The following is a 26,121-nucleotide window of genomic DNA, read 5'->3' on the forward strand; positions in this document are numbered from 1 at the left end:
GGGTTTCACTGGGCACCCACCCCTATCTGCCTAGGCATTCGGCCTCCTCCTGTTGCTGTCTCCTAGATCAATGAATAAAGCTTCTGCTGTGCTTTATGGAACCTGGCCTTGTTCTGTTGGTGCAAATGGTACCAGGCATGGAAAGGACCCGTTAGGATCAAATGACCCCCTTTAATTTAACAGCCGGAGAAAAACCAGGTGGGCAGGGTGTTCTGGAGGGACCCAGGGAGTGGAGGGGAGGCCCTCTATTCAGGCTATGCCCTTGAACCTTCCAGGGTGTTGGTGGCCCTTCCCTCTGGATCTGCTTTTTTTTTTTGAGAAGAAGTCTCGCCCTGTCGCCCAGGCAGGAGTGCAATAGTGTATCTTGGCTCACTGCAGCCTCTACCTCCCGGGTTGAAGTGATCTTCCAGCCTCCTGAGTAGCTGCGATTACAGGTGTGTGCCACCACACCCGGCTAATTTTTTATTTCTTTTTTCTTTTTTTTTTTTTTTTGAGACGGAGTCTCGCTCTGTCGCCCAGGTTGGAGTGCTGTGGCCGGATCTCAGCTCACTGCAAGCTCCGCCTCCCAGGTTTACACCATTCTCCTGCCTCAGCCTCCCGAGTAGCTGGGACTACAGGCGCCCGCCACCGCGCCCGGCTAGTTTTTTGTATTTTTTTTAGTAGAGACGGGGTTTCACCATGTTAGCCAGGATGGTCTCGATCTCCTGACCTTGTGATCCACCTGTCTCAGCCTCCCAAAGTGCTGGGATTACAGGCTTGAGCCACCGCGCCCGGCCTTATTTTTAATTTTTTTAGTAGAGACGGAGTTTGACCATGTTGGCCAGGCTGGTCTCGAACTCCTGACCTCAGGTGATCCACCTGCCTCAGCCTCCCAAAGTGCCAGGATTACAGGCGTGAGCCACTGTGCCTGGCCTGTTTTTGAGATGGGGTCTTGCTTTGTTGTCCATGCTGGCTTCCAACTCCCGGCCTCAAGAGATCCTCTTCCTTCAGCCTGCAGAGTAGCTAGGATTACAGGTGCAAGCCACTGTCCTAAACTTGGACGTGCTTTTTAACTTGAGGAGCACAGGCACCACCACCTGTCATCATAGCTCTCACTTGACCTCCCTCCCCCTCCACACACACAAAGAACAGACAGGTATCAAGGCTGTTTATTGACTCTTCACAGCCAGCGGTTCTCCCTCTGCCCTTCTGGGGTGCCTAATCCCCGTCTCCCCCCCTGGAGCCAAGTGGAGTGGCTCTGAGCTTGACCCCAGATGCCTTCCTCTTGCCAGGCTTCCCTGCCCCGCAGCCTTGGCCTTCCTGGTTTGCCACAGGGGCTGTTACTCCTTTGATTCCACATCCTCCTTCTCGAAGTGTGTGAGGTAGGCCATCTGAGCCGAATCATGCGAGCCATAGAAAATGTTCATGTTGTAGGAGCTGCCATGGAGGCGCAGGGCTGCAGGCAAGAAAGGCGGACATGAGGCTGTGCAGGCGGCGCCTGCGCCCCGCTTCCTTCGTCCCACACTCACCTTTGGTAACATTGACTTTGTTGGCCGCCAAGATGTCTGCCTGAATGCTGTCTAATTTCATGTACAAGTCCTCAGCGTTGCTCTGAGGACAGGAGCAAGGGGGACCCGGCTGGGGTGCCAGGGCAGTCTGGACTTGGAGTTGGGCTTGGCAGAGGGATGTTGCAGGTGGGGGGCGAGTTGGCAGCCTGACCGAAAGGGCAGGAAAGGGAACAGGAAGGTGGCGGGTGGAGGAGCCTAGGCCAGAGCAGTCCCTCCTGCAGCTGGTGGCCAGGTCCACTCTGCATGTGGAACGTTCCAGGATGGGGACTGTGTGAAGGGGCACCACACTGTCCGAGTCGCCGTCTGAGGGCGCACTTACCAGGAAGAGCTGGTAGAGTTCCTCTCCCATGCCCTTGCGCACGTGCTCCGCCACCAACGGGAACATCTGCACGAAGCACTGCGCCGCGCGGGCGGGGCGGCGTGACTGCGGGGGCGGCGGGACGGTGGCTGCCGCCGCCCTTCCCGCCCCCTCGCTAGCCGCAGTGCGCACCTCCAGCGTGAGGCTGGCCAGCCGCTGGCTGTTGCTGTGGTCCATGTTGCCCATGGCGGCCATTAGGCCGTGCACCACGTGCAGGTACAGCAGCTCCTCGGCGATGCTCATGTCGTTGCGTGCCAGGACCCTGGGCCGGGGGATTCGGGCTGGGCAGATGCCCTGGGCTCACCCGGCGCACACCCCCGCCCACCCGGCGCACAGCGTCCTGAGCGCTCCCGGGGCCCGCGGGCAGCGCCAAACCAGGCTTGTGGCCACCCACTACCCTCTGCCCGCTTACCCGATGGCCTTGGCGGCCGCGGCCTGCTGCAAAAACATCGGCAGGCTGGGGGCGAGCTGGAGAACCGAGGGGTCTGAGGAGGGGGCGGCCGTGAGGCAGGAGACCCCCCTCCCTTGGCCCAGGCAGCCCCATCTGAGCAGGTCCCTACCACTGAGGATCTTGGCCTGCAATTTGGAGGTCTCCTTGACCGACGGTATCAGCAGCGCCACGAGGCCCTTGAGCAGCGCCTGGCGCACATCGTAACCCACCAGGTCCTTGATCAACTCGATGGCTGGGGAAGGGCAGAGGTGCTGGTGAGAGGCCCCAGGCCCCTCCGCCACCGAGGAAGCAAAGAACCCCGTGAACCAAGTCGCCACTCGTCACTGTCCTCCTCTCGACCTTTTACTGACCAGCACTGTGCAGGGCGTGGGGAAGCTGGGAGAGCGAACCTCAGTTGAAGAGCAGGAGGCGGGGGCTGAAGGGGGAGGAGGAAGGGTTGTATGGTGAGTCCACCTGTCAAGGCGGCCTAGGATGTCAGCGCTGGAGGCTGAGAGGCCCCAGAGAGGTGGACCTTCGCCTTGGAGGAATCCAGGTTCCATGGAGGAGGGAAGTGCTGGGTCTTTATAGGAAGACAAGATGGAGAAAGACAAGGGGTGAGAGGGAGACAGAGAAAGTGGGTGAGAGACTTGTGGCAGGAAATGAGAAAGGGGACGCAAGGTAGGCACTCCTTCTAACTATCGTCGAGCCCTCTCCACCAGGCACGCTGCCAGGCTTCCCATACAGCATCCATGGAAGCTCTCCAGAACCAGATGAGGTTCACTTCCCCGTTTTACCTTTGCCAAAATTAGGCACAGAGAGGTAAACCACTTTGCCTAAGCTACACAGCTAGGAAATGGTGGAAGCAGAAGGAGGGGAGGATTTGGTTAGGAAGGAGAAAGGGACTAGAATTTATGGAGGGCATTTCCTGCAGGCTTTCCTGTAGATATTTTACAGGCGTTCATTCAGTCCAGCATTCACTCAGCCTTTTGGCACGGCTGCATGTGAATGCCTATCGTGCCAGGCGCGGCATTGGGTGTTGAAGATACAGACTGAATTCATTCATTCGACCAACCCTCCGTAAGCATGCACAAACAGGCAGCGATGATATGGTGACAGGTGCTGTGGAAGGAGTCAGTGGTTGGGCTGTGGGAGCACCAGAGAAAATCGGCAAGGATTGAATGTTTTTGTAAAGAAGAGAAAGGAACTACAGAGGTAGAGGGGGCAGGAGGAGATGCTAAGGCAATGGCACACCAGCGTAAATGCTACCCTTTTTTTTTTTTTTTTTTTTTTGAGACGGAGTCTCACTCTGTCGCTCAGGCTGGAGTGCAGTGGCACGATCTTGGCTCATTGCAACCTCCACTTCCTGGGTTCGAGAGATTCTCCTGCCTCAGTCTCCCGAGTAGCTGGGATTACAGACGCCCGCCACCATGCCTGGCTAATTTTTTTTGTAGTTTTGGTAGACACAAGGTTTCACCATCTTGGCCAGGCTGGTCTTGAACTCCTGACCTCGTGATCCACCCTCCTCGGCCTCCCAAAGTGCTGGGATTGCAGGCATGAGCCACCGCACCTGGCAGGTAAATGCTACTTTTTTTTTTTTTTTTTTTTTTTTTTTGAGACAGAGTTTCACTCTTGTCACTCAGGCTGGAGTGCAATCCCTCACTGCAACCTCTGCCTCCCAGGTTCAAGCGATACTTCTGCCTCAGCCTCCCAAGTAGCTGGGATTACAGGCGTCTGCCACCACGCCCTGCTAATTTTTGTATTTTTAGTAGAGACAGGGTTTCACCATGTTGGCAAGGCTGGGCTTGAACTCCTGACCTCAGGTGATCCACCTGCCTCGGCCTCTCAGAGTGCTGGGATTACAGGCATGAGCCACTTCGCTGGCCTTTTTTTATTATTATTATTTAAATTTTACTTTTTTTCTGAGACAAGGTCTTACTATGTTGTCCAGGCTGGTCTTGAACTCCTGGGCTCAAGTGATCCTCCTACCTCTGCCTCCTAAAGTGCAGGATTATAGGTGTGAGTCACTGTGCACCCGCCACTGCTACTCTGAACACATGTGGCAGCTACATGGAAGATAGAACTTGACTACCAGCTCAGTAGTCAAGTGCCTCTCTCTCTCCATTTACCAGTAAGATAGAGGGTTTAGGGGAAGTCCTTGTTCCCCACTCAGCTCATTTGCATCCCAGAATGCAATGTAGATATGATAATTATTACCAGGGTTATCTGCTTGAATAATAATATTTAAAAATTTTTTTCTTTGTCAGGAGATTTTACCCAGTGAGAAATGTTTAGGACAATTTTCTAGAGTGGAAGAAAAGCTTCTGTCTGCGGGTCCAAAGGCACCGTAACTGTAGAGGGATCAGTCAATATCAGGGATGCCAGGCACCAGGGTAGTAGCTATGCTCTGGTTTCTCTTCATAACGAATAAATCTTTCGCCTTTTACTAAAGATTTCCGTGGAGAGAAACAATTGTGAGTTTGCTGCTAAATTTTTTGAAGCCCTGTTTAGGCAGGGCTAAGTATCTAGTTTGATAAAAACAGGCATCTGAATGTGGTGTTTTATGCTTCTTGGTCTTTGCATTCTGGGAGGATGGAGTGGACCTACTAAAATCTAATTTAGTGTGTTGGCGGTACAGCCAATCCTAGTTACTTGCAGTTCTGGGGTAGGTTAAGGGTTTCACTATGTTGGTCAGGCTGGTCTCGAACTCCTGACCTCAAGTGATCCACCTACCTCAGCCTCCTAAAGTGCTGAGATTACAGGCATGAGCCACTATGCCCGGCATGCTTTGCCTTTTGATGCTGTTAGTTGCTTCGGGATCAGCAAACGGCCTCAACTTTGAGGGCTGGCTTACCTTTCTGGGTTCTCAGCTTCCCCTGGATTTTGGTATGATAATTCTTCATTGTACTGCTCTCCAATGCTATTAATAAGACTACATTTTTTTTTTTTTTTTGTAGATATTTTAGTAGTTCCAGGAGGGATATTTGTTGAAATTGCCCAGCCCACTATGATCAGAAAGATAAGTCTTCTTTTTTTTTCCTGGAGATGGAGTTTCACTCTTGTTGCCCAGGCTGGAGTGCTATGGTGCGATCTTGGCTCACCACAACCTCCGCCTCCCAGGTTCAAGCGATTCTCCTGCCTCAGCCTCCCGACCAGCTGGGATTACAGGCATGCACCACCACGCCCAGCTAATTTTTTGTACTTTTAGTAGAGACAGGTTTCTCCATGGTGGTCAGGCTGGTGTCTAACTCCCAACCTTAGGTGATCCACCCACCTCCGCCTCTCAAAGTGCTGGGATTACAGGTGTGAGCCACCATGCCCGGTCCAGAAACGCTTCGTATGACCAACCAGCCACTGCCGTTGGGCTGCCTCTTTCTTCCAGGTCTTCCAGGGTAGCCCTCGCAATCCCATCTGCCCATCCTCTGCAGCCTCTGGTTGCCCAGATGTGGTCCTATTTTGGAATCAAAGGCCCAGCAACATTGTGGAGGGAAAGGGACAAGCCCCGGGAAGGTGCAAAGCACTCAAGCTTCCCTGGCTTCCCCCAAACACTCTGATCTGAATAGAATGGCAGACTGGACAACTCTGGCTGCGTGGCAGCCGCAGCCTGCACTGGCTGGTGCCTGAAAGTGTTTCTCACTTGTTCTACTATTTGGTTTCTTCCCTCTTCTTGAATTGGTGCAGCTCATTTTTTTGGAGCCAAGTGGCCTGGCCCCTCATGCATCTGATGACACTTGGCTTTGTTGCCTGCAGCACATCCCTCATTAGTAGTTGGGCTCTTTCCAGACACAAGCTGGCAGCATGTAATGCCAGGACATCCTGGGCAAATGTCTGCCTATGCCCAAGAGCTCTTCCTGCAGCGAGACATGACTTGGTGGACATTCAGGGTAGAAACGAATGGGTGAAGATATTTTTATGAAAATTTCCTGACCACAAATAGCATTTTCTGCCCATGTAGAACCAAATACTCCAGGAGACAAACGTCTAGTTCTGACTATTCGATTTACACTAAATGCTTAATCTTTTGCTAATTATGTATTTGTAACACTTGGAGCTACTTGGAAAAATGAAGATTTATTCACTGAATCGTTTTTGACTGAGTTTTAAAATTCACAGCTGTGACTGTTTATACCCAAAGTGAAAGTACTGGTCTCTGCCCAAATGTCTTCACAGGAACCACAGCCAGCTACAACTCTTCATCTATCGTGCCAGTTACTACGAAGGGCAATTCCTTCAGAAAGCAAAGGACAACAAAAGACTATCTTTGGCAGCTTTGCCTAAAGCCTGTGGTGCTGATAACACCCAAATGTCCTAAAGCTGAGCAATCACTGATTTATTCATTGATTCATTCATTTAACAAAATTCTCATTGAGCATCTTGTCTGTGCCAGGCCTCTGGGCTTGGGCTATGAAGAGGACTAAGATCTAATCACTGGCCTTAGGGACATCACAGCTGAGTGGGGGACACCAATAGGGAGACTGGCATTTATGATGCAGTGTTATCAGGGCCATGGGAACACAAAGGAAGCCAGGCTGGTTGATGGAGTGGAGATGATAGGGGATGGAGAATCAGGAGAAGGATTCCTTGGAGAAGGTGATGCTTGAATTGGCAAAACCATGGGGAGAAGGGAGGGGCTGGATTGTAGAATGTGGCAAGTGCCATGTTGGATAGTGCCATGTCACACTTGTGGCCAGGCAAGGGAGATCTGGTTGGGAAATAGGGATGCTGGGCCATGCATCAGAGCTAAGCCTGTGGAGGTGGGCCAGCTCCATCTTCTGAGGGGCTTTGCATGTGCCAACAACCCAATACAGCAGGTATTTTTCTCATCTTTCATTTCAGAGAAAAGGAAGGCTCAAAAAAGTTGGGTAGCTCGCCCAGGATGAGATAGCTAATAAGAATAGTTTTGATTCCAGGCCAGGCGCGGTGGCTCATGCCTGTAATCCCAGCACTTTGGGAGGCTGTGGCGGGTGGATCACAAGGTCAGGAGTTCAAGACCAGCCTGGCCAAGATGGTGAAACCCCGTCTCTACTAAAACTACAAAAATTAGCCAGGTGCAGTGGCAGGCGCCTGTAATCCCAGCTACTTGGGAGGCTGAGGCAGAAGAATCTCTTGAACCCAGGCGGCAGAGGTTGCAGTGAGCCGAGACTGCGTCACTGCACTCTAGTCGGGGTGACAGAGTGAGACACTATCTCAAAAAAAAAAAAAAAAAAAAAAAAAAGTTCTGATTCCAAAGCCCACATTCTTCACCACTAAGCTCTACTGCCTCCACTCTGGTGGTGGACTAGGAAAATGAACCATGTGTGGGTGCCGTACTGGAGAGATGAAGATTGGTGTAGAGGCCAGTGCAGGTGAACAGTATGAAGACCTGAATTACAGCAGTGGAGACAGAATAGAGAAGAGGGAACAGATCTGAATATTGAGGAGTTAGAATTGACTGGTCTTGTTAGAAGTTGGTTGAAGGTGGGAAGCAAAAAGACATAACAATTACCAATATTTCTAGCCTGGGTAGATATTTCACTGAGCTGCCAAGGATATTTCACTCAATATTTCACTGAGATTGGGACCTTGGAGAAGAAAGGCTTTGAAACTGGAATATCAGAAGTCCACTGGTGACATCTGAGGGGAGGTGTTCTGAAGGCAAATGGACACACGGGTCTAGAGCTATAGAGAGGTCACTCAGCTACTCTGTCCTCCACCCATAAAATGGGGAAAGTAATAGTGTCCACCTCCTTGGCTTGTTGTGAGGGGTAAGTGAGTAAAGATCAAGGGCAGTACCCAGCATAGAGTTAACACTCTATAAAGGTTAGCGACTATTGTTTCTGTCATCAAGGTGGTAGGTGGTAGGTGGTAATTAAAGTTGTGGGGTGGACGAAGTGCCACAGACAGCAAAGAAGGAGAAGAGGACCTGGGGTTGAATGCTGGAAAAAAAAAAATTGACACCTAGGGGACTGGTAGAGGAATGGGAATGTATAAAAGACCAAGAAGCAGTTTCTAGAGCCATAGGAGGAAGCCAGGAGAGTACGGGTTCGGGAGGGATGAGAGTATTCAAGGAGGAGGTATCATCAGGAGGGTTTGAATGTTTGAGAGTTCAGGCCCCATGAAGCTGAGGGGATACTCTGTGGGGCCCATGCTCATGCATTTGACAAACAGGGATTGAGCTTGTGCTAGGTGCAGTGCTGGTGCTGATGAAACAGCAGTAAATGAAACAGATGTGACTGGGTGCAGTGGCTCATGCCTGTAATCCTAGCACTTTGGGAAGCTGAAGCAAGCGGATCACTTGAGGCCAGGAGTTCAAGACCAGCCTGGCCAACATGGTGTAACCCTGTCTCTGCTAAAAATACAAAAATTAACCAAGTGTGATAGCAGGCGCTTGTAATCCCAGCTACTCAGGAGGCTGAGGCAGGAAAATCGCTTGAACCCGGGAGGTAGAGGTTGCAGTGAGCCAAGATTGTGCCACTGCACTCCAGCCTGGGCAACGGAGTGAGACTCCATCTCAAGAAAACAAAAGACAGGTGTGAGGTGCTCGCCACTCACACTCCATGGAAACTTTATTGGTGCAAGAGACACATTCATTCCTCCAATCCAAAGAGGAACTTTGGAATCCTCAGCCTATCAGCATCAGAGGAAACCTCAGCAATCAGTTGTCTGATCATCTCATTGAATAGATGAAGAAACCAAGAATAAATGACTTGCCCAGGAAACCACAGGGAACAAGAGACAGGGCTGTAGCAGCAGGCTTAGTATTCCTTTGGCAGAAGGAGCCACAGAAATGGCATTGTATCTGGGAACTGTGGATATTCCATGCAGCCATTTCCAGGGTGCTAACAGCACTGATGTTTTATAATTCTTTGCTCCCAGAGCCTTGCAAAACCAGGGTTCCGGGTCTTTCTCTGCAGGTCCAGACAAGACTGCCACCTACTGGACACCTATGAGAAATGCGCTTCCTTATAGAGGTTTTGGTTTTTTTTTTTGTTTTTTTTTTTTTGAGACGGAGTCTTGCTCTGTCGCCCAGGCTGGAGTGCAGTGGCCAGATCTCGGCTCACTGCAAGCTCAGCCTCCCGGGTTCACGCCATTCTCCTGCCTCAGCCTCCCGAGTAGCTGGGACTACAGGCACCCGCCACCTCGCCCGGCTAGTTTTTTGTAATATTTAGTAGAGACGGGGTTTCACCGTGTTAGCCAGGATGGTCTCGATCTCCTGACCTCGTGATCCACCCGTCTCCGCCTCCCAAAGTGCTGGGATTACAGGCTTGAGCCACCGCGCCCGGCCCCTTATAGAGGTTTGCTTCCTTTTCCAGCAGGGCACTAGCATGAACGTGTTTGGCATGTTGCACTGCTGTAAGAAACAGACCAGTCAGGCGTGGTGGCTCATGCCTGCAATCCCAACACTTTAAGAGGCTGAGGCGGGAGGATCGCTTGAGCCCAAGAGTTTGAGGCTGCAGTGAGCTGTCAAGCCACTCAACCCCAGTCTGGGAAACAGTAAAACTGTTTCCAAAAAAAATAAAATAAAATAAGGCCGGGGGCAGTCAAATCAGCTTGGGCCACATCGTGAGATCCCATCTCTAAAAAAAAATTTAAAAAATTAGCCAGGCATAGTGGCATGTGCCTGTAGTCCCAGCTGCTTACTTGAGCTCAGGAGGTTGAGGCCGCAATGAGCTGTGCATGCGCACTGCACTCAAGCCTGGGTGACAGAGTAAGGCTCTGTCTCAAAAAAAAAAAAAAGGAAGAGACCAGTGTCAGGCATCTTCCTGACATTCTGTAATTAATTCTGTCTCTGTCTCTGATTTCTGTATACCCTTCTACTTTTTTTGAGGCGGAGTTTTGCTCTTGTTGCCCAGGCTGGAGTGCAATGGCACGATCTCAGCTCATTGCAACCTCTGCCTCCCGGGTTCAAGCGATTCTCCTGCCTCAGCCTCCTGAGTAGCTGGGATTACAGGCATGCGCCACCGTGCCTGGCTAATTTTTTATTTTTAGTAGAGATGGGGGTTTCTCCATGTTGGTCAGGGTGTTCTCGAACTTCCGGCCTCAGGTGATCGGCCTGCCTTGGCCTCCCAAAGTACTGAGATTACAGGCGTAAGCCACCATACCTGGCCCCTGTTACCTCTTCCCCCTCTCTCGCGGAGACGGAGCCTTACTCTGTCACTCAGGCTGGAGTGCAGTGGCACGATCTCGGCTCACTGCAAGCTCCGCCTCCCAGGTTCATACCATTCTCCTGCATCAGCCTCCCAAATAGCTGGGACTACAGGTGCCCGCCACCACGTCCAGCTAATTTTTTTGTATTTTCAGTAGAGACGCGGTTTCACCGTGTTAGCCAGGATGGTCTCGATCTCCTGACCTCGTGATCCGCCGGCCTCGGCCTCCCAAAGTGCTGGGATTACAGCGTGAGTCACCGCGCCCGGCCCCCTGCTACCTCTTTAACTACAACATGTTCAAAGCCCAATGTTGAAACAATAAAAATATCTTTTATGCACACCTTTTGTTTTTAAAGTCAGGCAACAAAGTAACTAATGTATGTGCTATGGTGGTATTTTTATTGCTGGATCAAGAATTACTATGGTGCGGCCGGGCGCAGTGTCAGAGCCTTCTGACTGCTGTTCAGTGAAGCTGTACAGGACAGGTGGCCTCTTATACAGCAGGAAAGGCTAAAATTACTGCCCATGTCAGCTGAGAAGTACAAAGCAGGGCCAGGTGCAGTGACTCACGCCTGTAATCCCAGCACTTTGGGAGCCTCGGGCGGGTGGATAGCTTGAGCCCAGGAGTTGGACACCAGCCTGGCCAACATGGTGAAACCCCATCCCCACTAAAAATATGAAAATTACCCAGGCGTGGTACCATGTGCTTGTGGTTCCAGCTACTTAGGAGGCTGAGGCACAAGAATCTCTTGAGTCCCGGAGGTGTAGGTTGCAGTGAGCCAAGATCACGCCACTGCACTTCAGCCTGGGTGACAAAGAAAGACTGTCTCAAAAAAAAAAAAGGCCAGGGTCAGTGGCTCTTGCCATTGCACTCCAGCCTGGGTGACAGAGTAAGACTCCATCTAAAAAAAAAAAAAAAAAAAAAAAAAGTGTAAAGCAAAGGCATCATGTTCTATAAGGCAAAAATACTAGTTTTAAAACGAGATCCAGATGGTGTGGTGGCTCACGCCTGTAATCCCAGCACTTTAGGAGGCTGAGGCGGGTATATCACCTAGGGTTAGGAGTTCGAGACCAGCCTGACCAACGTGGTGAAACCCTGTCTCTACTAAAAATACAAAAATTAGCTGGGTGTGGTGGCACATGCCCGTAATCCCAGCTTCTAGCTTCTTGGGAGGCTGAGGCAGGAGAATTACTTGAACCTGGGAGGCAGAGGTTCCAGTGAGCCAAGATCACACCACTGTACTCCAGCCTGGGTGACAGAGCAAGACTCCATCTCAAAAAAAAAAAAAAAAAAAAGAGAGAGAGATCCTGATGTATTTGCTTAACCATGTGAGGGGTATGAAGCTAAGAAAATATAATTTTAAAAATATGGTTTACTGTAATCTTAATAATGTTGTCTTTTTTTTTTTTTTTTTTTTTTTTTCGTGGTTCCCAGTAGCTGGGACCACAGGTGTGAGCCACCATGCCCAGCCAATCTTTGTAGTTTTGGTAGAGACAGAGACAGGGTTTCATGGAGTTTCACTCCTGTTGCCCACACTGAAGTGCTGTGGCGCGATCTTGGCTCACTGCAACCTCTGCCTCCCAGGTTCAAGCAATTCTCCTGCCTCAGCCTCCTGAGTAGCTGGGATTACAGGCTCCTGCCACATGTCCGGATAAGTTTTGTATTTTTAGTAGAGAGAGGATTTCACTATGTTGGCTGAGCTGGTGTCCAACTCCTGGCCTCAGGTGATCTGCCCGCCTTGGCTTCCCAAAGTTCTGCCTTTGGGATTACAGGTGTGAGCCCCTGCACCCAGCCAGGTCTCAAACTCTTGGCCTCAAGTGATCTGCCCGCCTCGGCCTCCCAAAGTTCTGGGACTACAAGGGTGTCCTTGGGTTTTTATTAGATTCTCAAAGCTGGTAAAAATAAGGCAAGTCTTGTTCTCCTCATACTGAAGACAGAACAGTGTGGTGGTGAGGGGATGGGTGCAGGAGGCAGACTGCCTGGGTTCCATCTACAGCTTTCTCACTTATCATTTTGAGACTGTGGACAGGTTATTTAATTGCTTTGTGCCTCAGTTCCCTCATCTGTAAACTGGGGATGAAAATAGTACCTACTTCACAGAGTTGTTCTGAGGAATAGATGAGATCATAAAAGAGCTTAGAACGATGCTGGGCACACAGTCATTGTTGGTCACTAGTAGTAGTTATGAGTTAACATCACCATTAGTATTACTGTTGCAACAAAGCTCTGTGAGAAAAAGGACTTGTTTCATTTGTCACTATACACTCAGTGCCCACCCCAGCCAGTGCCATTCTTTTTGAATAAGTAAATGAATAAATGAGAAACTTAAATCATTGAAAATGAAAACAACAAAGGACATTATCAAGAAGGTGAAAAGAACCTACAGAATGGGAGAAACCATATATTTGAAGAGCACAGAAACTAGAATATATAAAGAACTCTTACAAACCAACAACCAAAAGACAACCCAATCTTAAAAATGGAAAAAAGACCTGAAACGACATTTCTCCAAAGAAGAAATACAAATGGCCAACAGGTCTATGAAACAAGTCTATGGTCAACATCCGTATTCATTAGGAAAATGCGCTTCACATCCACTAAGATGGCTATAACTAAAGAATCTCCAGAATAACAAGTGTTGGTGAGGATGTGCAGAAATTGGAATGCTCACATATTGCTGCTGGGAATGTAAAATAGTACAACTACTGTGGAAAACAGTTTAGTGGGCTCCTCAATGAGTTAAACAGAATTACCATATGATCCAGCAATTCCACTCCTAGGTATATACCCCAAAGAACTGAAAACAGGTACTCAAACAATTACATGTATGTGGATGTTCATAGAAGCACTGGTTCACAATAGCCAAAAGCTGGAAATAGCCCAAATGTCTAATAATGAATGAATGGATAAACAAATTGTGGTATATACATACAATGGAATATTATTCAGCCATGACAAGGAATGAAGTACTGATACATGTTACAATGTGGGTGAACCTTGAAAATATTATGCTAAGTGAAAGAAGCCAGACATAAAGTCATGTATTGTATGATTCCATTTATGTGAAATATATGGAATAGGTAAATCTATAGAGACAGAATGAAGATTGGGGCTTGCCAGGGACTGAAGGGAGTGGAAGGGGAACAGATGCTCGCTGAATTCAGGGTTTCCTTGTGCGGGGATGAAAACGTTTTGGAACTAGAGATGGCGGTTGTACAACACTGTTAATGTATACTAAATGCCACTGAATTGTTCATTTTAAAATGGTTAACTTTGTTATGTGAATGTCATCTCAGTTAAAAAATGTGCTTTTATGAAGAAGAAAGAAGTAAACCAAATCTCTGATTAATTTCTAGATCAATCATACCTCTTAGAATTAGAATTAGCTATTCTCCTGCCTCAGCCTCCTGTGTCGGTGGGACTACAGGCACATACCACTACCTAAGTAACTTTACACAGCCAAGAACTGAAGGAAATTAACAATGAGGTTCTTGCCACCACCAGTCTCTCCAGGTTTCAGGGGGCCAGGGGAGGAGGTGTCACACAGTCAAAGCCTTGTCTATGTCTGTTCGGTTCGGTCAGTTATGGCCACTGTTTCCCTGCACTAGCATCTCTAGAGGATTCCACTGTGTTAGTGCAGTAGTTTGCTCAGCTACAAGCCCCACTGTTGTACTTTGGGGCTGAAGAACCATACTTTCAACTTTGATATTAATATATGAAATGATAATTTTATTAGCAAGTCAAGTTAATTCCAGGTTCTAGGTCAAGTAGACAAAAATTGTATTCTACAAATGACCACTTTCCAAATTTGTAAACAGTTCAATTTTACTATTAACTTATTTCTTATACATATTTGTTAGCATATTTTCAGCAATTTTTTTTTTTTTTTTTTTTGAGATGGAGTCTCCCTCTGTCACCCAGACTGGAGTGCAGTGGCATGATCTTGGCTCACTGCAACCTCTGCCTCCTGGGTCAAGCAATTCTCCTGCCTCAGCCTTCCTGAGTAGCTGGGACTACAGGTGCGCACCACCACACCCAGATAATTTTTTTTTTTTTTTTTTTTTTTGAGACAGAGTCTTGCTCTGTTGCCAGGCTGGAGTGAAATGGCATGATCTCAGCTCACTGCAACCTCTGCCTCCTGGGTTCAAGCTATTCTCCTGCCTCAGCCTCCTGTGTAGGTGGGACTACAGGCACATACCACTACGCCTGGCTAATTTTTTGTATTTTTAGTGGAGACGGGGTTTCACTGTGTTAGCCAGGATGGTCTCGATCTCCTGACCTCGTGATCTGACTGCCTCTGCCTCCCAAAGTGCTGGGATTAAAGGCGTGAGCCACAGTGGCTGGCCGAGATAGAGAAAACAGGAAGGACAAGCTTTGGGAAGAAAATCAAGAATTCTGGCCATAAATTTAAGATGTCTGTTAGACATCCACATGGGAAGCCACTTAGGGAAAAAGTATACAGAGATGAGAAGGAAGAGGGTGACCTAACAGTCTTATAGGGAAATAGGAGAAACAAGCAAAGGAGACTAAGGCAAAACCAGACAGTGGGAGGAAAACTTCTATCACAGAAGCTAACAAAAGAAAGCGAGGGAGTGATCAACAGGGTTGAAAGCAACTGGGAGGTAAAGTAGGAAGGAAATGGTAAAGAAATGAATAGCTGGGGGGCAACTTGGGGTCAAGGAGGGAGGTACATCCCTAAATGCTATAATTTTACCTTTTTTTTTTTTGGTACATGTCTTTTAAATCTCTCTCTCTTTTTTTTTTTTTTTTTGAGACAGAGTCTCGCTCTGTCGCCCAGGCTGGAGTGCAGTGGTGCGATCTCGGCTCACTGCAAGCTCCGCCTCCCGGGTTCCCACCATTCTCCTGCCTCAGCCTCCCAAGTAGCTGGGACTACAGGCGCCCACCATCTCGCCCGGCTAGTTTTTTCTATTTTTTAGTAGAGACGGGGTTCCACCATGTTAGCCAGGATGGTCTCGATCTCCTGACCTTGTGATCCGCCCATCTCGGCCTCCCAAAGTGCTGGGATTACAGGCTTGAGCCACCGCGCCCAGCCTTTTAAATCTCTTTTAATCCATAAATTCCCAAAGAGGGGCTCTTTTAAAAATGGAAGATAGAAAGCATATTTGCACGTCAATGGAGATGGTCCAGCAGAGAAAAAGGGAGAGGTGAGCTACAGAAGGGAAGTGTTTGAGGGAATGTGCTTCAGAGAATAAGCAGAAGAGGCGGCCTGTGATAGGAACTGGGGACACTTTCATAATGGGAAGGAGAGTAGAGGATGTGGCTAACCTGACTCACCGGTCAGGCAGGTTGGTAGATGTGGTGGGGGAAGGTGGCGTTCTTCATGAAAAAGGAGGTGAGGCCACCAGCAGCTTCCTCCACCACTGACACCCACTGCAAGATAAACAATCGCCAGGCCCCCTAAGCCTCTCCGCCTCCTGTTGTCAGTGGACACTGCCCTCAGGATGCCACTTCCCCTGTAGCTTTCTCAGGGGAAGGATGCCAATAACCCTCCACTCTGCCCCACACACATGCCACATGGGAGTGGAGTGGGCACCCCCGACCCTTCTCCTTCCAAGACATTCAGTTTTCTCCTTCTCAATGCAGACAAGCAAACGCAAACAAAACCCCAGTGTCTGGCACAGTTCTTGGCACATCACAGATAAACAGTAAATATTTGTTTAAAGAAACAAACCAAGGCCGGGCGCGGTGGCTCACCCCTGTAATCCCAGCACTTTGGGAGGCCGAGGCGGGCGGATCACAAGGTCAGGAGATCGAGACCATGGTGAAACCCCGTCTCTACTAAAAATAGAAAAAATTAGCCGGGCGCAGTGGCGGGCGCCTGTAGTCTCAGCTACTCGGGAGGCTGAGGCAGGAGAATGGCGTGAACCCGGGAGGCGGAGCTTGCAGTGAGCCGAGATTGCGCCACTGCACTCCAGCCTGGGCGACAGAGCGAGACTCCGTCTCAAAAAAAAAAAAAAAAAAAAAAAAAAAAAAGAAACAAACCAATCCTGCCCTTTTGAGATCAGTCCCTGTCACCCACTAAACTCTTCTCCCCGCAGTCACTCAGGCTCCTCTTGGACACAGGCTGCTTCTCCGTGCTGACTGCTGTCAGCATCCTGGGGCTTCACTCTGGTTTTGCAATTTGGTATACGCAAACTCAAAGAAATTACTCTCTAATCCTTCCCGGTCACCCACTGTTTAGGATCACATGGAGGACCCCGTGGAAACTTTCCTTCCCTCCCTCGGGCAGAGTTTCATTGGAAACTGAAGGCGTGCGAATTTCTTCTCTCTCTCAACTTCCGGTCTACGCGGACCATATGAAACAGTGCCCTCTAGTGGGCAATTATTGCATACGCATTCTCTACATTTGGAGTTATATGAAGACTATTTTGAAGCGCCTGGTTAAAATAATAATAATAATAATACATTCATTCAACAGACTTTTTTTTGTGCGCATCTGTTATGAGTCTGGCATATCTGAAATGACCTTGAGGCACGTAGTTTCACTGTTATCACATGATCCTATAACAAACCAAATGCAGTCACAGAGTCGCGTTCCCACTGCCTCTTGCACACTGTTAGCTGTTACTGAATAAATGCAGAAGGACTGGAACTTAGGCCGATATTGGAAGAAGCTGTGGCCGGTTACAACTCCGGAGGACTTCATCAGCATAAGAGGTTTTGTTTTGGTCGGGTGCAGTGGCTTGCGCTTGTGATCCCAGCCCTTTGGGATGTGGAGGCAGGAGGATCACTTGAGCCTGGGAGTTTGAGGGCAGCCTGGGCAACAGAGGGAGACCCCATCTCTACAAATAATTAACTGGGCATGGTGATCTGTGCCTGTGGTCCCAGCTACTTGGGAGGCCTAGGTGGGAGGATGACCTGAGCCTAGGAGGTTGAGGCTGGAGTGAGGCATGACTATGCTACTGTGCTCCCACCTGGGCAACAGAGGGTGAAACCCTGTCTCAAAAAAGAACAAAGATTTTTTTTTTTTTTTTCACAGACTTCTACTGAGCACCCATTATGTTCCAGGTCCTGAGTTGGAATAAGATGAATCAGACCCAGTACCTGCCTTGGAGTTGCTGGGAGGTCTGGAGGAGAAAGGCATAGAGGCGAGTAATGACTAATGCAGTGCATATGTGCAGTACTCACTCACTTGCTCACTCATTCACTCAACAAACATGCAATGAGGACCTAACACGCTAGGGCTGTGCTGAGGATATAAGGATAAAAACCATGATGGTTGAGCTGAAACTGCACACAGCCTATGTAAGGGGAAGGTACCATTTTAGAGAACACAGCTCTGATGGAAGGGGGCTAAAGGGGGGGGCAGAGTGGTTCAAAGGAAGAAGGGCTGACATTTGGGCAGGGATTGAAGCCAGGGTCAGGGAAGGGCTTAGAGAGGCAATGCTTAAGCTGAGAAGTGATGGATGGATGAGGAGGAGAGGGCATGTTTGCCACACAGAGGTGGGTTGGGGAGAGGAAGGTCTCAGTGCTACCCAATCTAGTCTTTGGGATCGTTTGATTAAGCTTCCTAACATGATTCTACTACCAGGTCATCCCCTTGCTCCAATGCCAGTGACAACCCTCTGGTGCAGGGTCTGACTATTACTTAGGTCCCTGTACCACTCCACCCCTTCACTGGCAACTCCTCTCCAGCCAGGACACTCTGCTCCAGCTGCTAACAGATTTTAGCATAGCATTATTTCTCAACATACAAGGCCCACATATGCACACAGAGCTTTCAGGGGTCAAAATATACAAAACTGACAATGTTACTGAAGGAATAATATGCCTGACATTCAGTTTAAGCACTGCTGCCCCAAAATAACCTAGGTTGGAAGTGGCCTCCAGAGCTTTGTTGATCTTCCCCAGGATCTCACTTGTGTACCTGAACCTCAGTGCCTGGCTGCTCCTCATGCTCTCCTCCCCAGGCTTCCTGAACCTAGGGCTCAGCCTGTCATCCTAGACACAGGAGTCCCTATCCCTATACTAATGCCCAGACCATTCCTGATTACTGGGCCTGTCTGTCCTGGTCTCTTGGGCCCCGCCCACTCCGACATCCAAACGCTACCTCATTCTCCTCACCAGGCAGTTCCCTGTGCTGTCCATGCTCTCTTCCTGGGGCTATGTACCCAGCTGGACCAGCACATTCTTCTTTTGTCATTTGAACCACCCCAAATGCCTCCTAATTGGCCTCCAGCCTCAAGTGGCTCCCTGTGGCTCTGGCTCACCTGGCATAGCACCACCCAGGCCATCTTCGGAGGCACTGCACTCCCTCAGCCCTCACCTGTGCACAGCTCACTTTTCAGTGGCTCCACGCTGCCTGCTGGAGAGACTGCCACCTACCCACATGGCATTCAAGGTCCCCCTCCATTGCTCCTAGCCTACCTTTCCTAGACCTTTACCATCCCTTTTCTAAGTGACCTACCCATTATTCCCAGGACACACCTTGCACTTCCCTGTCTGCCTTCCTTTCTACCATCCCCCTTTCCTGAACGACCTCCTCTCCTCCTTTCGACCTTCCCAAATCCTCCCTATTGTCCACAGCTCAGTTCAAACACCACCGTCTCGGTGAACCCTTCTTTAATCTCCTCCTGTTGAAAATAGAATCTCCTTCCTCTGAACCACTATAGGAAAAGGGAAGGAAATTGTATCGTTTAAATATCTGCCATGCGCTATATGTTAAAAGCATAAACTTTAGAGTCAGGCAGATCCGGCTAGAATCCAATAGCTGTGTAACCTTGGGAGGCATACTTAATCTCTCTGGGCTTTATTGCTGTATCTTGAAAAACATAAAACTACATATCTTTACCATTCATTCATGGAAACATTTGAATACCTAGTATGTACCAGGTTTTGTACTCTTCTGGTTATTTTGTTGTTACTGTTGTTGTTTTGTTGTTGTTGTTTTGAGACAGAATCTTGCTCTGTCGCCCAGGCTGGAGTGCAGTGGCGAGATCTCGGCTCAATGTAACCTCCACCTCCTGGGTTCAAGTGATACTTGTGCCTCGGCCACTCTAGTAGCTGGGATTACAGGCACATGCCACCACCCCCAGCTAATTTTTTTGTATTCTTAGTAGAGACGGGGTTTGCTGCGTTGGCTGGGCTGGTCTCAAACTCCTGGCCTCAGGTGATCTGCCTGCCTTGGCCTCCCAAAATGGTGGGGCTACAGGCGTGAGCCACCATGCCTGGCCTCTTATGGTTATTTTGAGAAGTAAATGAGGTGATGTATGGAAAGTGGCGGGCACACAGAGGTTCTCAATAAATAGGCCGGGTGCGGTGGCTCATGCCTGTAATCCCAGCACTTTGGGAGGCTGAGGTGAGAGGATCGCTTGAGGCCTGGAGTTCAAGACCAGCCTGGGCAACATAGTGAGACCTCGTTTCTGCAAAAAATTAAAAAGTTAGATGGACGTAGTGGTGCACACCTGTGGTCCTAGCTACTTGGGAGGTTGAGGAGGGAGGATCTCTTGAGCCTAGGAGTTTGAGGCCACAGTGAGCTATGATGGCACCACTGCACTCCAGCCTGAGGAGCAAAGCAAGACCCTGTCTCAAAAAAAACCCAGGAAAAACAACCAACCAAATTAATACTATGACTATTCAGTTTAGTTTCTTAGAAGAAGGACATTCCTCAGGGTGATTTCTGTTTAACCAGGAAGCACCACATAAGACTGGGAGCCAGAGTCAGCTCTGGACCTAGGCAGGTTCTTGCAACCATTCAGGCACCCTAGGCACCCTGTGGCTGACGCAAGGCATAGGTGTGACTGACATTTTCTGAACCAGCGTCTTCCATCTGCCAAGGCTGTCCCAGACACTCCACATCAAGGCTCTTTGTGACTAAGAGAAAGCTTTTGAGAGCTGTTACGCCTGGCTCTCGGTACCCCTTTCTGCAATCTGGAGTAGCCTCCCTACCTTCATACTGGACTTCCAGGTGCATCGTGCCCAGCACCTTCAGCACGCAGTCCACGATGCTGGGGTGTGTGGTCCCAATGATTGACTGACCAGACAGACAACAGGACAAGGTGGTTAGTCTTTTTTTTTTTTTTTAAGATGGATTCTTGGCCGGGCACGGTGGCTCACACCTGTAATCCCAGCACTTTGGGAGGCCAAGGCAGGCGGATCATGAGGTCAGGAGATCGAGACCATCCTGGCTAACAAAGTGAAACCCCGTCTCTACTAAAAATGCAAAAAATTAGCCAGGCGTGGTGACGGTTGCCTGTAGTCCCAGCTACTCCGGAGGCTGAGGCAGGAGAATGGCGTGAATCCGGGAGGCGGAGCTTGCAGTGAGCTGAGATCGCCCCACTGCACAGCAGCCTGGACGACAGAGCCATTTCAAAAAAAAAAGATAGATTCCCACTCTGTCACCAGGGCTGGAGTGCAGTGGTGCGATCTTGGCTCACTGCAACCTCTGCCTGCCGGGCTCAAGCGATTCTCCTGCTTCAGCCTCTGAGTAGCTGGGATTACAGGTGCCCGCCACCACGCCCGGCTAATTTTATTTTTTTAAGTAGAGTCGGGGTTTCACCATGTTGACCAGGCTGGTCTCGAACTCCTGACCTCAAGTGATCCACCCATCTCGGCCTCCCAAAGTGCTGGGATTACAAGCGTGAGCCTGTGCCCACCCAAGCTGGTTCGTCTTTAGATCTTGTCTGCCTGGAAGAAAGGAACTTCCAAACAGACTTCCAAACAGCCAGGCGCCTGGGTGAATGGGGGAGAGGAAGGGAGGGCAGTGGTGAGTCACTGGGCCTAGGCTGAGGCTGCCACTGAACTCTCTAACTCAGGAGGCATTAAATGAGGCTACCTGCCAGAGGTGCAGGAACAAAGCTGGCTACTCTGACTGGGGGAGAGAGGACACAGGGCAAGGAGAATGGAACTCATCCAAGATCCTAAAATCTTCTCTTCCTCAGGAACCTCATCCCATCAGACAGCCCCTTTTTTCTCTCTCTTCAAACTTTACCCATGCATTGGTTCTTTTCTTTTAGCATTAAACATCCTCAAGCTCATCCATATTTAACATCGTCCTTCAACTCTGTCTTCTCCTTTGCTATTGCTCTTTTTTCCCTTTACATCTAAGCTTCCCAAGAGAAGCCACTTCTTCATCCCCTATTCATCCTTTGACAGGCTGCTGTGATTTAATTTTTCCTGCCATAGGCAGTCTCCTAATTCACCAAAACTTTTCCTGCTGGGACCATCTTTCTATTCTACCCTTACCAAAGCTCCCTTTGTTGCATCTGACCCAGCTGATCATGTCCTCCTTATGGAAACTCTTTTCCCTTGATTTTCCAGCCCCATTTTTTCTGTTTTCCATCTATCACTGTCATTGCCCTTTTTCTTTTCTTTTCTTTCTTTCTTTCTTTCTTTCTTTTTCTTTTTTTTTTTTTTTGAGATGGAGTCTCGTGCCAGGCTGGATTGCAGTGGCGTGATCTCAGCTCACTGCAACCTCCGCCTCCTGGGTTCAAGCAATTCTCCTGCCTCAGCCTCCCGAGTAGCTGGGATTACAGGCACACACCACCATGCCTAGCTAATTTTTGTATTTTTAGTAGAGATGGGGTTTCACCATGCTGGCCAGGCTGATCTCGAACTCTTGAACTCATGATCCGCCTGCCTCGGTCTCCCAAAGTGCTGGGGTTACAGGCCTAAGCCACTGCACCCGGCCCTATCATTGCTCTTTTTCAAAGAGGCAGAGTGGTATGTGGAAAGAGTAAGGACTTAGGAGAGGGCGGATTTAAATTCTCGCTTGGTAAACACCTTTTATTTATCATGTGGCCTTGGATAAGTCACTTAACACACTTTCCTGAGCTCAGTTCCACCATCTTTGAAAAAAGGGAGAATAGTATCTGCCTTCATCAGGTATAGTGAAGACTAAGAGAGAGGGTGTAGCTACGCCCCTAACACAGTGGCTGGCATGTATGAGGCACTTAAGAAATGGGAACTGCGGAAATAAGATAATAATGATAATCTGATCTGTTTTTAAAATTGTTTTAGAGACAGGATCTCACTCTATCACTCAGGCTGCAGTACAGTGGTGCCATCATAGCTCATTGCAGCCTCAAACTCCTGGGCTCAAGCGATCCTCCCACCACAGCCTCCTGAGCAGCTGGGACTATAAGCACATGCCATGGCAGCCAGTTATTATTATTTTTGAATTTGTCTTTTTTTTTTTTTTGGGACAGATCTCACTTTTTTGTCCAGGGAATACAGTGGCATGATCTTGGCTCACTGTAACCTCTGCCTCTCAGGCTAAACGATCCTCTGAACTCAACCTCCCAAGTAGCTGGGATTACAGGCGTGTGCCACCACGCCCAGCTAATTTTTGTACTTTTAGTAGAGACGGGGTTTCACCATGTTGGCCAGGTTGGTCTCAAACTCCTGACCTCAAGTGACCCGCCCGCTGCAGTCTCCCAAAGTGCTGGGATTACAGGCCTGAGCCACTGCACCCAGCCTGATGGTTCATCTTAAAGCCACTTTTTAAGCCTCTATCCCCTCTTTACTAGGCACAATGTCTTCATATGCTCACCATGCCCCAAATTTGGTTTCACTTGCATCCAAGGGTACTGTCTGAGAGAAGGGCAAAAGCCAACAAGGAAAAAAAAAAGCCTTCCCCAGCACTGGAGATCTGGCCTCTTCACTTACATGCTGTCTACAAATGCACCATTATTCTTCCCCTATCAAATCGACTCCTTTAATCTTTTCTACAGCCCTTTCATCATCCTTGTTGCTTGTCTCAACCACTTTTAAGTCTGCCAACATCTTTCTGATCCTTAAGTAAACAGGACAAATCACTCTGCTGGGAGGCATGAACTCTCTGCCCTACCTTGGCCTTCTGGAAGTAACACTGATTGAACAACAGACATGCAGTGGGAGGCTGAGCTCCGTTTCTCATGCCTGTGTGGAGCGCAACTGCGGAAGGTAATTGTAAGATTATTGTATCTGAATCAGAACCACAGGAGCATGCAGCCTTGGCTCACCTGGGCAGTCCTGAGAGTCTGCAGGGACAGCTGCTGGGCTTTGGGGGACTCGCAGGGCAGCAAAGCTATTAGACCTTTATACACTTGATTTTGGTACTTGGGATTGCCGTGGACCAAAGAATCCAGCAGAACCTGCACTTCCTCCTGGGTCTCTTCTGACTTAGACTTTGCCAAAAATTCTGCTATGGATCGTACACCTGAGCAAAGAAGAGAGGAAATTCTAAATTGGAAGGGCTTTATGAAAATAATCCCCACCCAAGATTACATAATATGAATAGGATTAATAGCTCTTCAACTAAGCCTGTTCACCCAAAGCAAAACTGAGGCTTGGTTCTGATGTTGCATCACTGTCTTGTTTACCTTAAAGCTATGTGGCTTTCAGCATAGGCATGTCAAAATCTGTGTTTTAAAGTTTAAAATGGCTCTGCACAATTTACAAATAAAACGTGCATTTTTTATTGCTATATGATAACCCTTTTTTTTTTGAGCTGGAGTCTCTCTCTGTTGCCTAGGCTGGAGTGCGGTGGTGCGATCTTGAATCACTGCAACCTCTGCCTCCTGGGTTCAAGCGATTCTCTTGCCTCAGCCTTCCAAGTAGCTAGGACTACAGGCGTGTACCACCAGGCCCGGCTAATTTTTGTATTTTTTTTTTTTTTTTGAGACGGAGTCTCGCTCTGTCGCCCAGGCTGGAGTGCAGTGGCGCGATCTGGGCTCACTGCAAGCTCCGCCTCCCGGGTTCACGCCATCCTCCTGCCTCAGCCTCCCGAGTACCTGGGACTACAGGCGCCTGCCACCTCGCCTGGCTAGTTTTTTGTATTTTTTTTTAGTAGAGACGGGGTTTCACCGTGTTAGCCAGGATGGTCTCGATCTCCTGACCCAGTGATCCGCCCGTCTCGGCCTCCCAAAGTGCTGGGATTACAGGCTTGAGCCACCGCGCCTGGCCAATTTTTGTATTTTTAATAGAGACAGGATTTCACCGTGTTAGCCAGGATGGTCTCGATCTCCTGACCTCGTGTTCCGCCCACCTTGGCCTCCCAAAGTGCTGGGATTACAGGTGTGAGCCACAGCGCCTGGCCATGATAACACTTGTATAGCACTCAGCAGTTTGCAAAATGGTTTTATGAATACTAACTCACTTAATCCCAGAAACCATACCAAGAGGAAGGTGTTACTCCCACTTTATGGATGAAGACACTGAGGCTTTGAGAGGCCATGGGGTAGACAGCCAGGAGAACCTTGATGAGAATGCAGGGTGGGAAGTGCTTTGGAAAAGGGAGATGTGAGTCGGGTGCGGTGGCTCACGCCTGTGATCCCAGCACTATGGGAGGCCAAGGCAGGTAGATGGCTTGAGTTCAGGAGTTCGAGATCAGCCTGGCCAACATGGTGAAACCCCGTCTGTATTAAAAATACAAAAATTAGCTGGGTCTGGTGGCACATACCTATAGTCTCAGCTACTGGGGAGGCTGAGGCAGGAGAATCACTTGAACCCAGGAAGTGGAGCTTGCAGTGAGCCAAGACTGTGCCACTGCACCCCAGCCTGAGCTACAGAGTGAGACTCCAACTCAAAAAAAAAAAAAAAAAAAAGAAAAATAAAAAGGAATATATAGGGGGTGGTATCTCTTTTACATGCCTCACTTGGAGCACTTCATAGATTATATTACAATTATTGAGCCGGGTGTGGTGGCTCATGCCTATAATTCCAGCACTTTGGGAGGCAAAGTTGGGTGGATCGCTTGAGCTCATGAATTCGAGACCAACCATGGTTAACATGGCGAAACCCTGTCTCTACTAAAAATAACAAAGATTAGCCAGGCATGGTGGTGCTTGCCTGCAATTCCAGCTACATGGGAGGCTATGGCATGAGAACTGCTTGAACCTAGGAGGCAGAGGTTGCAGTGAGCTGATATTGCGCCACTGCACTCCAGTCTGGGCGATAGAGTGAGACTCTGTCTCAAAAAAGAAGAAAAAAAAAAAACTAGATTATTTACTTTTCTCACCAGACTCTAAACTCTCTGAGGACAGGGACTATATTGTATTCATTTCTGTATCCCTAGCACTTGGCATATATCTACCACACAGTAGGTATTCAATAATTTTATTTCAATTTTTTTTTTCCTTTTTTTTTTTTTTTTTTTTTTTCTGAGACGGAGTCTCGCTCTGTCACCCAGGCTGGAGTGCAGTGGCGCAATCTCGGCTCACTGCAAGCTCCGCCTCCCGGGTTCACGCCATTCTCCTGCCTCAGCCTCCCGAGTAGCTGGGACTACAGGCGCCGGCCACCGCGCCCGGCTAATTTTTTGTATTTTTAGTAGAGACGGGGTTTCACCGTGTTGACCAGGATGGTCTCGATCTCCTGACCTCGTGATCCTCCCACCTTGGCCTCCCAAAGTGCTGGGATTACAGGCGTGAGCCATAGCGCCCGGCCTCCTTTTTTTTTTTTTTGAGACAAAGTCTTGCTCTGTAGCCCAGGCTGGAGTGCAATGGCGCGATCTCAGCTCACTGCAACGTCCAGCTTTGGGGTTCAGGCGACTCTCCCGCCTTAGCCTCCTGAGTAGCTGCCATTATAAGCACCCAGCTAATTTTTTTTGTATTTTTAGTAGAGAGGGGGTTTCACCGTGTTAGCCAGGGTGGTCTCGATTTCCTGACCTCGTGATACGACTGCCTCTGCCTCCCAAAGTGCTGAGATTACAGGCGTGAGCCACT

General features: G+C 49.0%; 1 protein-coding gene and 1 non-coding gene across 5 annotated transcripts in view; one reads left to right on the forward strand and one right to left on the reverse strand.

Annotated features, from left to right (window-relative positions):
- Positions 1 to 969: 969 nt before the first annotated feature.
- ARMH1 (armadillo like helical domain containing 1) overlaps positions 970 to 26,121 on the reverse strand; it is a 51,987-nt gene continuing 26,835 nt past the window's right edge. The window contains exons 6-13 of one of the 4 annotated variants that reach the window (XM_007979007.3): positions 23,422 to 23,618; positions 20,369 to 20,453; positions 2,466 to 2,588; positions 2,318 to 2,390; positions 2,038 to 2,167; positions 1,867 to 1,944; positions 1,509 to 1,590; positions 971 to 1,435 (exon numbers count right to left, since the gene is read on the reverse strand). In XM_007979007.3, the coding sequence (XP_007977198.1) occupies positions 1,320 to 1,435; positions 1,509 to 1,590; positions 1,867 to 1,944; positions 2,038 to 2,167; positions 2,318 to 2,390; positions 2,466 to 2,588; positions 20,369 to 20,453; positions 23,422 to 23,618 (884 nt within the window). In that variant the 3' untranslated portion in view covers positions 971 to 1,319. Of the gene's footprint in view, positions 1,436 to 1,508; positions 1,945 to 2,037; positions 2,168 to 2,317; positions 2,589 to 20,368; positions 20,454 to 23,421; positions 23,619 to 26,121 lie in introns of all 4 variants that reach the window. The other 3 variants (XM_073007374.1, XM_007979006.3, XM_073007373.1) reach the window with 3 other exon arrangements.
- LOC119626544 (U5 spliceosomal RNA) lies at positions 4,735 to 4,851 on the forward strand. Its single transcript, XR_005242696.1, has one exon. It is a non-coding gene; the product is annotated as a U5 spliceosomal RNA (small nuclear RNA).

This window comes from Chlorocebus sabaeus, chromosome 20 (assembly GCF_047675955.1).
Source record: "Chlorocebus sabaeus isolate Y175 chromosome 20, mChlSab1.0.hap1, whole genome shotgun sequence".
In the NCBI taxonomy this organism is placed as follows: Eukaryota; Metazoa; Chordata; class Mammalia; order Primates; family Cercopithecidae; genus Chlorocebus; species Chlorocebus sabaeus.